The sequence below is a fragment of the Patella vulgata genome, chromosome 3 (genome assembly GCF_932274485.2).
Source record: "Patella vulgata chromosome 3, xgPatVulg1.2, whole genome shotgun sequence".
NCBI classification, from domain to species: domain Eukaryota; kingdom Metazoa; phylum Mollusca; class Gastropoda; family Patellidae; genus Patella; species Patella vulgata.
In genome coordinates this window covers 81156750-81169493 of record NC_065881.2, presented here as the reverse complement: position 1 = coordinate 81169493, position 12744 = coordinate 81156750, and the positions used below count along the sequence as shown (strand labels likewise).

The following is a 12744-nucleotide window of genomic DNA, read 5'->3' as shown; positions in this document are numbered from 1 at the left end:
TTGATCCCTGCATTGGCCGAGAAAGTTTATCAGGATTGTCTGACGTGGTTTCCCCTTGTCAGTGGTGCAGGACGGAGAGCCTCACATGGACAGCTGTCTTGTCGTTCAGATGGGACAGAAACCGAAGTCCCGAGGAATAATTGGCGTGCACGAAAAAGATCCCTTGGCAGTTGGAATTCGATATAAGAGTAGACCATAGTGCCGCTGCTCGGGCAAAATTCCCCTCATAGCACACCGTATGGCGTATCCCCATCTTCATTAGCCCAGTCGGAGCAGAATAGTAGGACGTTAAACCCCATTTCATTTCTATTTCATATTTTATTATAGGTGATGATTGCAGTATAAGTGAGAGTGAGGGTCTATGGGAGATTGTAAATACGGAATTGTCTCCAGGTGGACGAGCGTCCCATGTGGCTATACCAGAGAATGATTTGATGTGGGTTGTCGGTGGATATACGCTAACTCCATTCAGTACCAGAAATATTCACAGGTATGTCAGTTAAATCATGATTAAGGATGCCTTCCAGACTTAAGCTTTTTTGTTGTAAAATCTTGGGAATAGTTATTATTGCTATCCGCACAAAATAGTGTCTGTTGACATATTTTTTAACCTAAAGCTGAATGCACACGATGGAACTTTTTAGATGAACGTTCATGAAAACATTGTTCCGATTGATTTGTTTGCCTTCTGCGGTTCGTGAAATCGAACGTGTTAGATATTTGGAACTCTGTTGTCTGCATGATTTGATGTGGCGGTAGCAACGACGTATGTTAACATACGACATTGGGCGGTACTGTATTGTTCGAACTAAAATATTCGTTCGTCTGCAGGACCATGTTCATTGTCTGGAGTGATTTTTTTGATGTGGCGCTAGACTTATTGTTCGACCTAAGACATTCATCCGTCTGTGTCACCAGGTTCATTGTCTGCGGACAACAAATACAAAAATATTTGTTCAGTGTTTTTGTTCGTCAACATAAATGTTCCATTGTCTGTGCTAGGCTGAAGACTCAAACAATAACAGATGTTTTCTTAGGATAATTGTGCATCAATTTATGATATAACATCACAGTTCCAAGATGACTTATGGTGGGGGGAGGGGGTGGATGACCGAATGGTTAGCATTTGTGCGTTGTATCATAAGGTCTGTGATTGAGCCAACTGGCGTGGTTTCGATTCCCAGGTTGTACCTGACAAGGAGTAGGGTCGTCTGTGCAACCTCGTGGGTTTTCTCCAGGCCCTCCCACCGCTAAAGACCCCTGCGCGTGGGCGAATTGTGGAAATAAAGTCAAACCATGTGTTGGTCCCTAAATGACCTGGTTTGTGTTGAGTGGACTTTAAACCCCATTTCTCTTTCTCTCTATGACATCATAATTCCAAGATGGCTGGTTCCTAGTTCAAAGTACAGCCATACTTGTTTTGTTGTTTGGCAACTCATAATTATTTTTTTTATCTTCAGGTATAATTTTATACAAAAAAAGTGGAGCAAGGTACGAGAACAGGGACCATCGATACCACCTGCTCGTTATGCTCATGCTAGCGATCTCCATGACAACAAGTTATATATGTATGGAGGTGTGGTCAATGGACGAGTGATGAGTGATATGTGGGTATATAATATCATTAATACCAACTGGACCCAGTTAACGTCCTCCCCGTATAACGTGTCGGGACATACAGCTCATATAGTCGATGGTATAATGTATGTCTTCTTCGGCTATAGTCCTAAATATGGTTATATGAGAATTGTTCAGGAATATGATATAGGTAAGTAGCTATGATTCATATGTGGAGAAATCAGAGAAAAAATTGGCTTTCCTGTGTTTAACTTTTGTGTTTTTGTCGAGTTATTATGTCCTCAGAGTAATCAATGCATAAAGTTATTCATTACTTTAGGGCAAGCCTTTTAATAAGGCAGGACGGATGGCTGACAAGGACAGCTGTCTAGTCGTTCGGATGGTATGAAAAAACCAAGGTCCCATGTATACATTGGCATGCGCGTAAAAGATCCCTTGACAGTTGGAATTCGATATAAGAGTAGGCCATAGTGCTGCTGCTGCCCGGACAAAATTTCCATCATAGCACACTGTATGGTGTATTCCCGTCTTCATTAGCCCAGTCGGAGCAGAACAGTAGGACGTTAAATTCCAGTTAATTATATTAATGGTATTAATTGTATTTTTGTAGCTAATGATAAATGGTCAGTACCAATAACAAATGGTGCTATAGTACATGGAGGATACAGCCACAGCAGTGTTATACATGTTGATAGTAGTGGAGCTACTTGTATATATGTTTATGGTGGATATCATTCCGATACCCAGTCGGGTTATAATTTAACAGATAAATTATATATGTATAATGTTCGAACTAAAACATGGTGAGTACATCAGTTTTCACGCAGTTAAATTGTTCGAATGGGACAGAAAGCTTAGGTTTAATGTACAAAAAGTTATTGTGAGTGGATCTAGCACACTGCTGCATGCTGTATACCAGTCTTCATAAATTCACTTTTTATTGTGCTGGGGGGGTTGGGTGGCTGAATGGTTAGCGTGTGTATCATGAGGCCTGTCATTGAGTCAACTGGCATGGTTTCGAATCCCCGCTTGTACATGACAAGGAGTAGGGTTGCCTGTACAACCTAATGTGTTTACTCTGGGTCCGCCGGTTTCCTCACACTGCTAAAGACCCCTGCGCACAAGCGAATTATTGAAATAAAATTGAACCATGTGTTAGTCCCAAAATGACCTAGTTTGTGTCAAGTGGATGTTAAACCCCATTTCTCTATCTCTGTATTGCGCTGTCTTTAACACTTATACCCCTTTGTTACAAATTCTTTTAATGACTCTATTGACAGTGCAAGCTGCATTTCAAATGTTGGTAGAGTTATTGCCCTTGTCATTAAAGTTTTGCATTGAAAGTCCGAGGTTTTGAGATTTTTTGTACGTACAGGGATTCTGGAGAAATTTGTTTCAAAACTTCAAAATGTTAAATAAAATGGTGACAACTTCTAAACAAATTCTGAATTTGTTTTGTTGTCTGGCAAGCGATCTTTAGCACTTGTTGTAAAAAGTGATATAGCAGTCTATGTATATGTTTGATTATTTTTAGGACTGTTTTACGGAGTAGTGGATCACCTCGATATCTTCATTCAGCCGTGGTATTAGATGGGATAATTTTAATATTTGGTGGTAATACTCACAATGATACATCTGTCAGTAAAGGTGCTAAATGTTATTCTACAGATTTCATGGCTTATGATATAGGTGAGACAATTTTCTTTAATTCAGATTGGGTTGGATGGCCGAATGGTTAGGGGGTGGTTTCGATTCCATGGTTGTATGTGACAAGGAGTAGGGTCGCTTGTCCAACCTTGTGGGTTTTCTCAAAGTCCTTCGGTTTCCTCCCACTGCTAAAGACCCCTATGTGCAAGCGAATTATTGAAATGAAAATTGAACCATATATTTGTCCCGAAATGACCTTCTCTCTCTCTCTCTCTCTCTCTCTCTCTCTCTCTCTCTCTCTCATACGAAAAATATATGTAGCTTAATAAACAGTTGTTTCTCCTAGAAGCCTATTAGATGCAAGGAAAGTCAGCATTCCTTAAAATACTGTGATAATTTCGGATATATTTTAATTTATTCTCGTACATCATGCAGTTAGAAGGGTTGACCCGGAAAGTCGGACATCCCAACAATAGGTGATGTTAGTGGGCTCATGGTTAAAGATGCATTATGTAAGAGCTGAATCTGCCTATTGCCGATCTATTTACTGGCTTTAAATAAATTATGTATTCACACGACTAGATCATAGGATGGCCAATATGTCTAATAGATTAAAAGACCCACACCGTTGAATAAATTAACATTAAAATGGATAATCGAGAATGTGTATCGTAGCAATGGTACTTATCATTCAATATTATTTAAGCTAACTCTAAGACTTATCATAACTTTGCTCTATATATTAATCTTTCATTATCTATTTTTGAACAACCAGTTCTTTGTCTAAATATTACATAATGCATATTTAAAGGTAGGCTATAATTGTAGATGGTTTCACATTTCATTGTGTAAAGTTCTGTTACTGTCTGTTCTTCCAATACCTGACTGTTTCCACTAAACCATTTGATTTTTTCTGTTTTCAGAATGTAACTCATGGCATTTTCTACCTCATCCCAACTTATCTCAGAATATTGCACGATATGGACAGAGCATGGTACAACACCAAGGGTTAGTATCAAATTCTTATAATCTTTGAATGGCGATTAGTAATTTACTTATAAAATTGTACTAGAATACTTAGTAGGAGGTTATAATAATATGGTTTTATGTATGGAGGTTATAATAATGTGTTGTTATAACCCGGTGTGGTATTTATGTGTATGGAGGTTATAATAATATGGTATTATAATCCAGTGTGGTATTTATGTGTACGGAGGTTATAATAATATGGTGTTATAATCCAGTGTGGTTTATATGTGTATGGAGGTTATAATAATAATTACCTGTTATTTTTCAGTTTTGTATATATGTATGGAGGTTTTAATGGGCGTATGTTAAAAGATCTCATCAAGTTTTCGCCAGGTAAATTGATTAGTTCATCAGTTGCTATAATATTACAGCAAAATTTTACTATTTATACTTTTAGGGCACTTGCTAGTTCTACCCAAATTCTACCTCTTATCTCTAGTGGCTTTTCCAACCTCGTGGGTTTCTCTGTGTCCTCCAGTTTCCTCCCACTGCTAAAGACCCTTACTCGCAAGTTAATTATTGAAATAAAAGTAAACCATATGTTAGCCCCGAAATGATGTAGTTTGTGTCGAGTGGTTTCGAATCCCTGGTCATACGTGACAAGGAGTAGGGTCGCCTGTCCAAGCTCGTGGGTTTTCTCCGGGTCCTCCGGTTTCCCTCCCACTGCTAAAAGCCCCCTATGCGCAAGTGAATTATTGAAATAAAATTGAACCATATTTTAGTCCCGAAATGACCTAGTTTGTGTCGAGTGGACGTTAAACCCCATTTCTCTCTCTATATATATACCTCAGCCCGATTGGTGCTGAAATGTAGGACTTTAAACCCCATTTCATTTCTCCTTTAATTTCATTGTAATAGTCTGACATTTATAACATATAGATATGAAGAGGCTGTTGTTAAATCTATATATAATATTAGCCATTAATCATTTATTTATTTACATTTATTGGTTGTTTTGGTTTTTGTTTTCTACCAGGAAAATGTCTAGCTATAAACGACAAAGACGAGTGTTTGCGATCATTTCCAGGAACAAAGTGTGTCTGGTTTCAGGGACGTTGTGCTACGCGATCTCATCTTAAAAATGTATACATACCAAATTGTGATCCTTCTAAAGGTAGGCTAATCTTTCCAAATCTTTTCTGTGGCTAACTTAAGGTGTGGAATTATGAATTTTCTTGACAGAATGTAAACAAACCACTATCGAACAAATGTGTTACTGATATTTATAATAGGCCACACATCCGGCACATTTTGTCATTAATGTGTTACTGATGTGTGGTTATTGAAAAGTCCCCCAATTCGACGTTTTATCATTTATAAACATATCAATGTTTATGTAATTTACACAAATCTTTTAACCGTGTGTCTGATTTAAATAAAGAATTGGCATCTGGTGTATTTTTATACACTTGATTATTGTTTAAATTAAGGTATGCAACCAACCTATATCTATATTTATTAACTTGACACTAATTAATTACGCCTCTAAACTGTTGTTCAGATTGAAAGATAGACTGAACTTTAACGTCATTTCCCTGGTGATGTTCTATTAGAAACCGGGGGTCACCAAACTATGGCTCGCGAGTCAGATCCGGCCTGCGCTGTCAGTTTGTCCGCCATTGCATACTGAAAAAAAACACAAAAAAACTTTATATAAAGGTTTTAACTGGATGACAGATTAAAATATTTTATTGTTTTTATTATTTTGTGTATTTTATGTATTTACTAGCAGGATACCCGGCTTTGCTCGGGGGTCATAACTCCAAAACCGGAAGTGGTAGACCAACGCCTCCTGGTCTATGTTACTCCCCGGTCCGAGCTACCCCTATACCCCAAATTTCAGACTCGGGGCAGACCTAGTGTAGCCGCCAACCCCGAACAGACCGGCTTCGCTCGGGGGTCATAACTCCGGAAGTGGTAGACTAACGCCACCTGGCCTATGTTACTCCCCGGTCCGAGCTAACCCTATACCCCAAATTTCAGACTCGGGGCAGACCTAGTGTAGCCGCCAACCCCGAACAGACAGACAGACAGACAAACAGACAAACGACAGTCACAAATATATATATAGATAAATATATAAAATGATTATGCTTATATTTGTGTACATCCAGTGTATTCTGTATTCAGTGTATTGTATTGAACAAAATATTTGTTCGGCCCACACTAGGCATTTTTTCATTTTTATCTGAAAAAAAGATTGGTGAACCCTGTTATAAACCAACTTTTGGGTTAAACCTAATTATATTTCGTTGGTGGGGAGTCAAAAGGTTGTATCTGGATTTTGCGAAATTGTCCAGGAGAGCCAAAAAACACACAGAGGTTAAGAATCAAAATGTCTAATAAAACCGTCACGTCAAAATGTCGTATGTAAAATGTCGTATTTCTGAAGCTTTTCTAAAATATTTCCGTACAAAGTGTATGTGTAGCCATATTTAACTATAAAACAATACTGGCTACATTTCGTTTGATTGTAATACTTTGGTTAGACACAAAGTTGATTTCTTTTAAAAAATACGACATTTTGACTCTTAATATTTTTTTTTTTTTTTGGAACACCCCATATACGACATTTTGAAACAATATCTATAAAACCTCTTTTTATAGAAATACGACAACTAGATGAAAAGATGCGCAAGAAAATCTTCATTCTGAAGAAGCAAAAAAGTGAATTTCGCAAAATATGCCAGATACGACCTTTTGACTCCCCACCGACGATTTGTTTTATATTTGCAGGTGGTGAGAAGATATGTAAAAGTTATACATCATGTACGACTTGTAATAATACAAGTTATGATTGTAAATGGTGTAACAATGGCTGTTTTTATAAAAACTGTTCAACAGAAGATAATGTATGTATATTATTATATTAATCAAAATATATGAGCATTATGTCCCTTTAATCATTCGTATAGTCCTTACATATGAAATGAAATGAAATGGGGTTTAAAGTCCTACTGTTCTGCTCCTTAACTGGGCTTATGAAGACGGGCATACGCCATACAGTGTGCTATGAGGGAAATTTTGCCCGGACAGCTGTCTAGTCGTTCGGTTGGGGCGAAAAAACGAAGTCCAATGTATACATTGGCGTGCACGTAAACGTTCCCTTGGCAGTTGGAATTCTCTATAAGAGTAGGCCATACTGCCGCTGCCCAGGCAAAATTAGCTCATAGCACTCCGTATCGCATATGCCCATCTTCATTAGTCCAGTTGGAACAGAACAGTAGGATGTTAAACCCCATTTCATTTAGTTATTTTTGTTGAATAGGCTTGATAAAGATAAGACAATGAAAAAATTTCGAGAATAAAAGTTCAAAACATTTTATTTAATATGTTTTTATTTTTGTTTCTATTCCAGAACCCTCCAGGAAATTGTTCACAATCACATTCTGATAGTGCTTGTGATCTCCAACATAATTGTTATTCCTGTATTAAACAAGACCAATGTCGATGGACAAATAAATGTATGGACAAAATTAAAACGATCAGTATTGAAGGTTAGTCATTCCTTTGTTTCAATTGGACTTAAAGCAGCTAAATCCCTATTCTCTGGCACCTAGAAATGGACACAAATGGGTTGCAACGCATATAGTAATGTAATATGAATATATATAAACTGATTTACATTCAGGCATTTCTCTTTTTACTGTAATTTCAAATCAGTTATTTTATTCCAGTCTACTCTGGTATTATTCTCCTGTGGGTTATCTTTAGCCTCTTTCATCGAGTTGTTTCATTACAAATGGCGCTCGAAAGCATTCTGGCAAGCAATTCATGTGCCAATTTAAAAATATTCATTTTGTCTTAAATATTGGATATCAGAAGCCCATCTTTTCACGGTAAGATGTGCTGACAATGTCATGTCGAATACTGTGAGTGATATTCAGTACGGAGGGCCTGACAAGGACAGCTGTCTAGTCGTGCGGATGGAACGAAAATCTGAGGTCCTGTGAACACATTGGCGTGCACGTAAAAGATCCCTTGGCAGTTGGAATTCAATCTGAGTAGGCCGTAGTGCCGTTGCCCCGGGCAAAAATTTCCCTCATAGCACACTGTATGGCATATGCCCGTCTTCCTTAGCCCAGTTTAGGAGCAGAACAGTAGGACGTTAAACCCATTTCATTTCATATATTTGATGTCTATCCTTTTGATTTTCATTGATATTTGATGATAGCTGCCAAAGGTTATTACCATTTTTACAAAAACTTGTTAGCAGTGGGACATTAAGACCTTGGCTTGCTAACCAGGACTCTGGTTCACTCCTTATGTTGGCCAAGAAAGTTTGTTGTGATTTTCTGGCGCAATTTCCCGTTGTCGTCAGTAATGCAGGATGGAGATCCTGGCGAGGACAGTGTCAAGTGTAAATTAGCATATACATCTAGAAAAAATTTTGTTTACCATATAAACATAGCAACCTACAATTTCTATTTCATTATATTTTCATGCATAAAATAATTTATATCAGTTATTGTACCTATATGTATTTATATCAGTTATTTACATATTGTACCTATGTCTTTTATCTAACCAGGTGATGAGGTCAAAGAAGACTCAAAAATTGAAAATATAAAAATGGGAAATATAAAAGATAATTTTGAACAGTGTGAATTGCCGTGTTCTATGTACACAACGTGTGAAAATTGTACAGGGAAAACTTGTATGTGGTGTAGTAATATGAAACAGTGTGTCGGAACTAATTCTTATGTTGTATCATTCCCCTACGGACAGTGTACAGACTGGACAACGAAAGATGAAAAATGCCCAGGTTTGTCATATTTTTATAGCTTTACACCAATAAGAGTTATCTTTCCGAATTGTGAACCAGGAACAACCATTAGTTAATTCTTAAAAAAAACCTTGAGAATTTGAATAAAGAACATAAGTTGTGGGTGCTGTCCAAAGCTTGGTCGTATGTAAAATTAAAACCCTATATACCCTGGAAAACTCAAAGTTATTTCTTAAATTAAATTAAATAATGAGAATTTGTGTAGGCCTATAGATCATAGGCTTGTTGCTATGGGTACTATCCCAGGCTTGTCTGTGATCAGGAATATGTTCGCCTGCAAGTTATAACCCAATATACCAGTTAATTCTCAAATAAATTAAATAATAAGCAATTGTATTTACCACCTCTCCCTCTTTCATTAACACTGTATATATATTAATGTTTTAGTCTCGAAATGACGTAGTTATTGTTGAGTAGATGTTAAACCCCATTCCCTCTCTCCCAATTGTTCTGGATTAAGATCATGTAGTGAATGTCAGGCTAATTCCCTCCCTCTCATTATATTAATAGTGAATGTCAGGCAAATTCTGTGTCTCCCTCCCCCTCTCATTATATTAATGTATATATTTTATGTTATTCAGCTACTCGATGTTCTGGATTAAGATCGTGTAGTGAATGTCAAGCTAATTCTGTCTCTCTCCTTCTCATTATATTAATGTATATATTTTATGTTATTCTGCTACGCGATGTTCTGGATTAAGATCGTGTAGTGAATGTCAAGCTAATTCCCTCCCTCTCATTATATTAATGTATATATTATATGTTATTCAGCTACGCGATGTTCTGGATTAAGATCGTGTAGTGAATGTCAAGCTAATTCTGTCTCTCTCCTTCTCATTATATTAATGTATATATTTTATGTTATTCAGCTACGCGATGTTCTGGATTAAGATCATGTAGTGAATGTCTGGCTAATTCCCTCCCTCTCATTATATTAATGTATATATTTTATGTTATTCAGCTACGCGATGTTCTGGATTAAGATCATGTAGTGAATGTCTGGCTAATTCCCTCCCTCTCATTATATTAATGTATATATTATATGTTATTCAGCTACGCGATGTTCTGGATTAAGATCGTGTAGTGAATGTCTGGCTAATTCCCTCCCTCTCATTATATTAATGTATATATTATATGTTATTCAGCTACGCGATGTTCTGGATTAAGATCGTGTAGTGAATGTCAGGCTAATTCTGTGTGTGGATGGTGTAACGATCCTAGTAATACTGGACTCGGAAGATGTATGGAAGGTGGAGACACTGGTCCTGTTGATAATAGTCACCTGACCAACAATTCATTCTGTCCAGCTGAACGATGGTATTTTACAGAATGTCCAGGTTTGTATATTTTACAAAAATTGTTGATGCCGTATTCATGGTAACGATAATTTATTTAAATCAACTGGAAGTTTTACAAATAACTATTTAGAAAAATTGTGGATGCCATATTCATGGTAACGATAATCTATTAAAATTGATGAAAAGTTTAACCATGCACTATTTGCAAAAATGTGGAAGCCATATATGATATTGATAATAAGTGAAAATTAATAGTAAATTGATAATCTTGATATTTTGAATTGTAACCTAAAAGGGTTTTCATATTCAGGTTAATTAACCAGTCCTAACTGACAGGCAGTAATATCTACCGTTTTATGGTTACAGAATTTTTACTTAGTAGAGATAGCTCTCATGACATATTTTTTTGGACAGGTTCTGGGCATGAGTAAGGGTATGCTTACTCTCTTTAGAACATCTGATACCACTTGTAAACTATGATTGGAATTTCCCCAAGCTAATGTTGTTATTTCTATTAATTTTAAACAGATTGTCAGTGTAATGGACATAGTACCTGTCATGAGAACACCAGTATATGTGAGATGTGTCAAGATTTAACTGAAGGTAAGCTCATACTCTTATATTCTACACTACCTATAAGATCTAACATATAATCATATGTCAAGATTTAACTGAAGGTAAGCTCATACTCTTTATATTTTACACTACCTATATAAGATCTAACATATAATCATATGTCAAGATTTAAAGGACCTAAGTCCGTAACTCAAAATCCTCCAAAATCTTCCACATCGAAAACACGAATTATCGGTCAATTTAAATCAACATTGATTATGTAAACTTACCGAGAAAAGATGAGCTTCTGATATCCAATATTTAAGATAAAATAATTTTTTTAACATTGATACACGAATCGTGTACCATAATGCGCTTCAGCCCCAGTTGTATTGAGAGACTCGAGGGACGAGGCTAGACACATTTCACCAAATCAAATGGAGTTATGTAGACTAGAATAACTAGATGCTAGAAATTTGCACTCGATTGAGATTGCTGACTTATTTCGCCGAACATAACTGATTTGAAATTGGAGTAAAAACGGAAACCATTAAATGTAAATCAGTTTATATACATTCATATTACAGTATTATATGCGTTGCGACCCACTTTTGTGAATTTCTAGGTCCCAAATGTTAGCGATTTAGCTCCTTTAACTGACGGTAAGCTCATTCTCTTATATTCTACACTACCTATACCAAAAAACAGATTTAAATCAGAGTGCTATTCACCAAACTTGATATTTCCCGAAAGAAACACTTGTATCAAAAATGCTGAGTTTGGAGTCCCATGATGTAAGGAGCAATGCTTACCTCCTTCCTTATATTTGAACCTGACTTGCATTATCAACATTACATAGATGTAGCTATCCAATGCTACAGTTAGGGTTAATGTTGATCCAATGTCTTTTACTTACGCCATATAATAATTGTTGATTTTTAATTCCAGGACCACATTGTGAATATTGTCAAACTGGTTATTTTGGAAACCCCAGAAATGGAGGAAATTGTTCAGGTATTAGATTTTTTTTTTATAAAATAGAGGGGGGGGGGGATGGCCGAATGGTTAGCACGAGCGCACTGTATCATAAGGCCAGTTATTGAGTCATCTGGTGTGATTTCGAATCCCCGGTCGCCTGTCCAACCTCGTGGGTTTTCTCCGGGTCAGCCGGTTTCCTCCCACTGCTAAAGACCCCTACGCGCAAGTGAATTATTGAAATAAAATTAAACCATATGTTAGTCCCAAAATGACCTAGTTTGTGTCGAGTGGACGTTAAACCCCATTTCTCTCTCTCTCTCTCTCTCTCTTATAAAATAGAATTGACAAATGAATATAAATATATTTCTTTGTATCAATAACGTCTGTAACATTCAGTTAAATATCTCCATCGAGATCTGATTTATTAACCAGTATTGTCTAGTGGTTTGTGATTTATTGTCCTTGTTTTATTTCTAGTTTGTGAATGTAATGAGCAGGCTGATTTATGTGATCGTGAATCAGGTAAATGTCACTGTAGAACGAGAGGAGTTACTGGAGATAAATGTGACACGTAAGTATAAGAACCTTTCTTAACTTAAAGGGCCAATCTCGATTATATTTTGGAGAATTAAACTACTTAATTTTGTGTTAAAAGCCCTTAAACTCCTCTACCTTAGGGCCGAGTAACTAACACAATATTTGTGATGCGTTTTCAAACAACTTAAAGCCCCCAGTCTTCATTTGGAAATGGAGACCGGTGTGCCTAGCTGTATTATACGGTGTCTGGATAAAACAAGACTTTTATTTTATAAAAATAACGTGTAGGTGGGGAAATTTACCTTTCGTTATCAAGTACAGCACATGGGTCATGCA

General features: G+C 36.7%; 1 protein-coding gene and 1 non-coding gene across 2 annotated transcripts in view; both read left to right on the top strand.

Moving 5' to 3' along the window:
- The window catches only part of LOC126815083 (attractin-like protein 1), a 33492-nt gene extending 23470 nt beyond the window's left edge, over window positions 1–10022 (top strand). The window contains exons 5-16 of the mRNA XM_056099330.1: window positions 328–490; window positions 1461–1768; window positions 2189–2381; window positions 3113–3267; window positions 4149–4233; window positions 4523–4587; window positions 5231–5368; window positions 6991–7106; window positions 7613–7751; window positions 8786–9019; window positions 9622–9671; window positions 10002–10022. Of these exons, the coding sequence (XP_055955305.1) occupies window positions 328–490; window positions 1461–1768; window positions 2189–2381; window positions 3113–3267; window positions 4149–4233; window positions 4523–4587; window positions 5231–5368; window positions 6991–7106; window positions 7613–7751; window positions 8786–9019; window positions 9622–9671; window positions 10002–10022 (1667 nt within the window). The remainder of the gene's footprint in view (window positions 1–327; window positions 491–1460; window positions 1769–2188; window positions 2382–3112; window positions 3268–4148; window positions 4234–4522; window positions 4588–5230; window positions 5369–6990; window positions 7107–7612; window positions 7752–8785; window positions 9020–9621; window positions 9672–10001) is intronic.
- Window positions 10023–10997: 975 nt separating this feature from the next.
- LOC126815086 (uncharacterized) lies at window positions 10998–12416 on the top strand. Its single transcript, XR_008787532.1, has 3 exons — window positions 10998–11015; window positions 11842–11907; window positions 12349–12416. It is a non-coding gene; the product is annotated as an uncharacterized LOC126815086 (transcript).
- The last annotated feature ends 328 nt before the right edge of the window (window positions 12417–12744 follow it).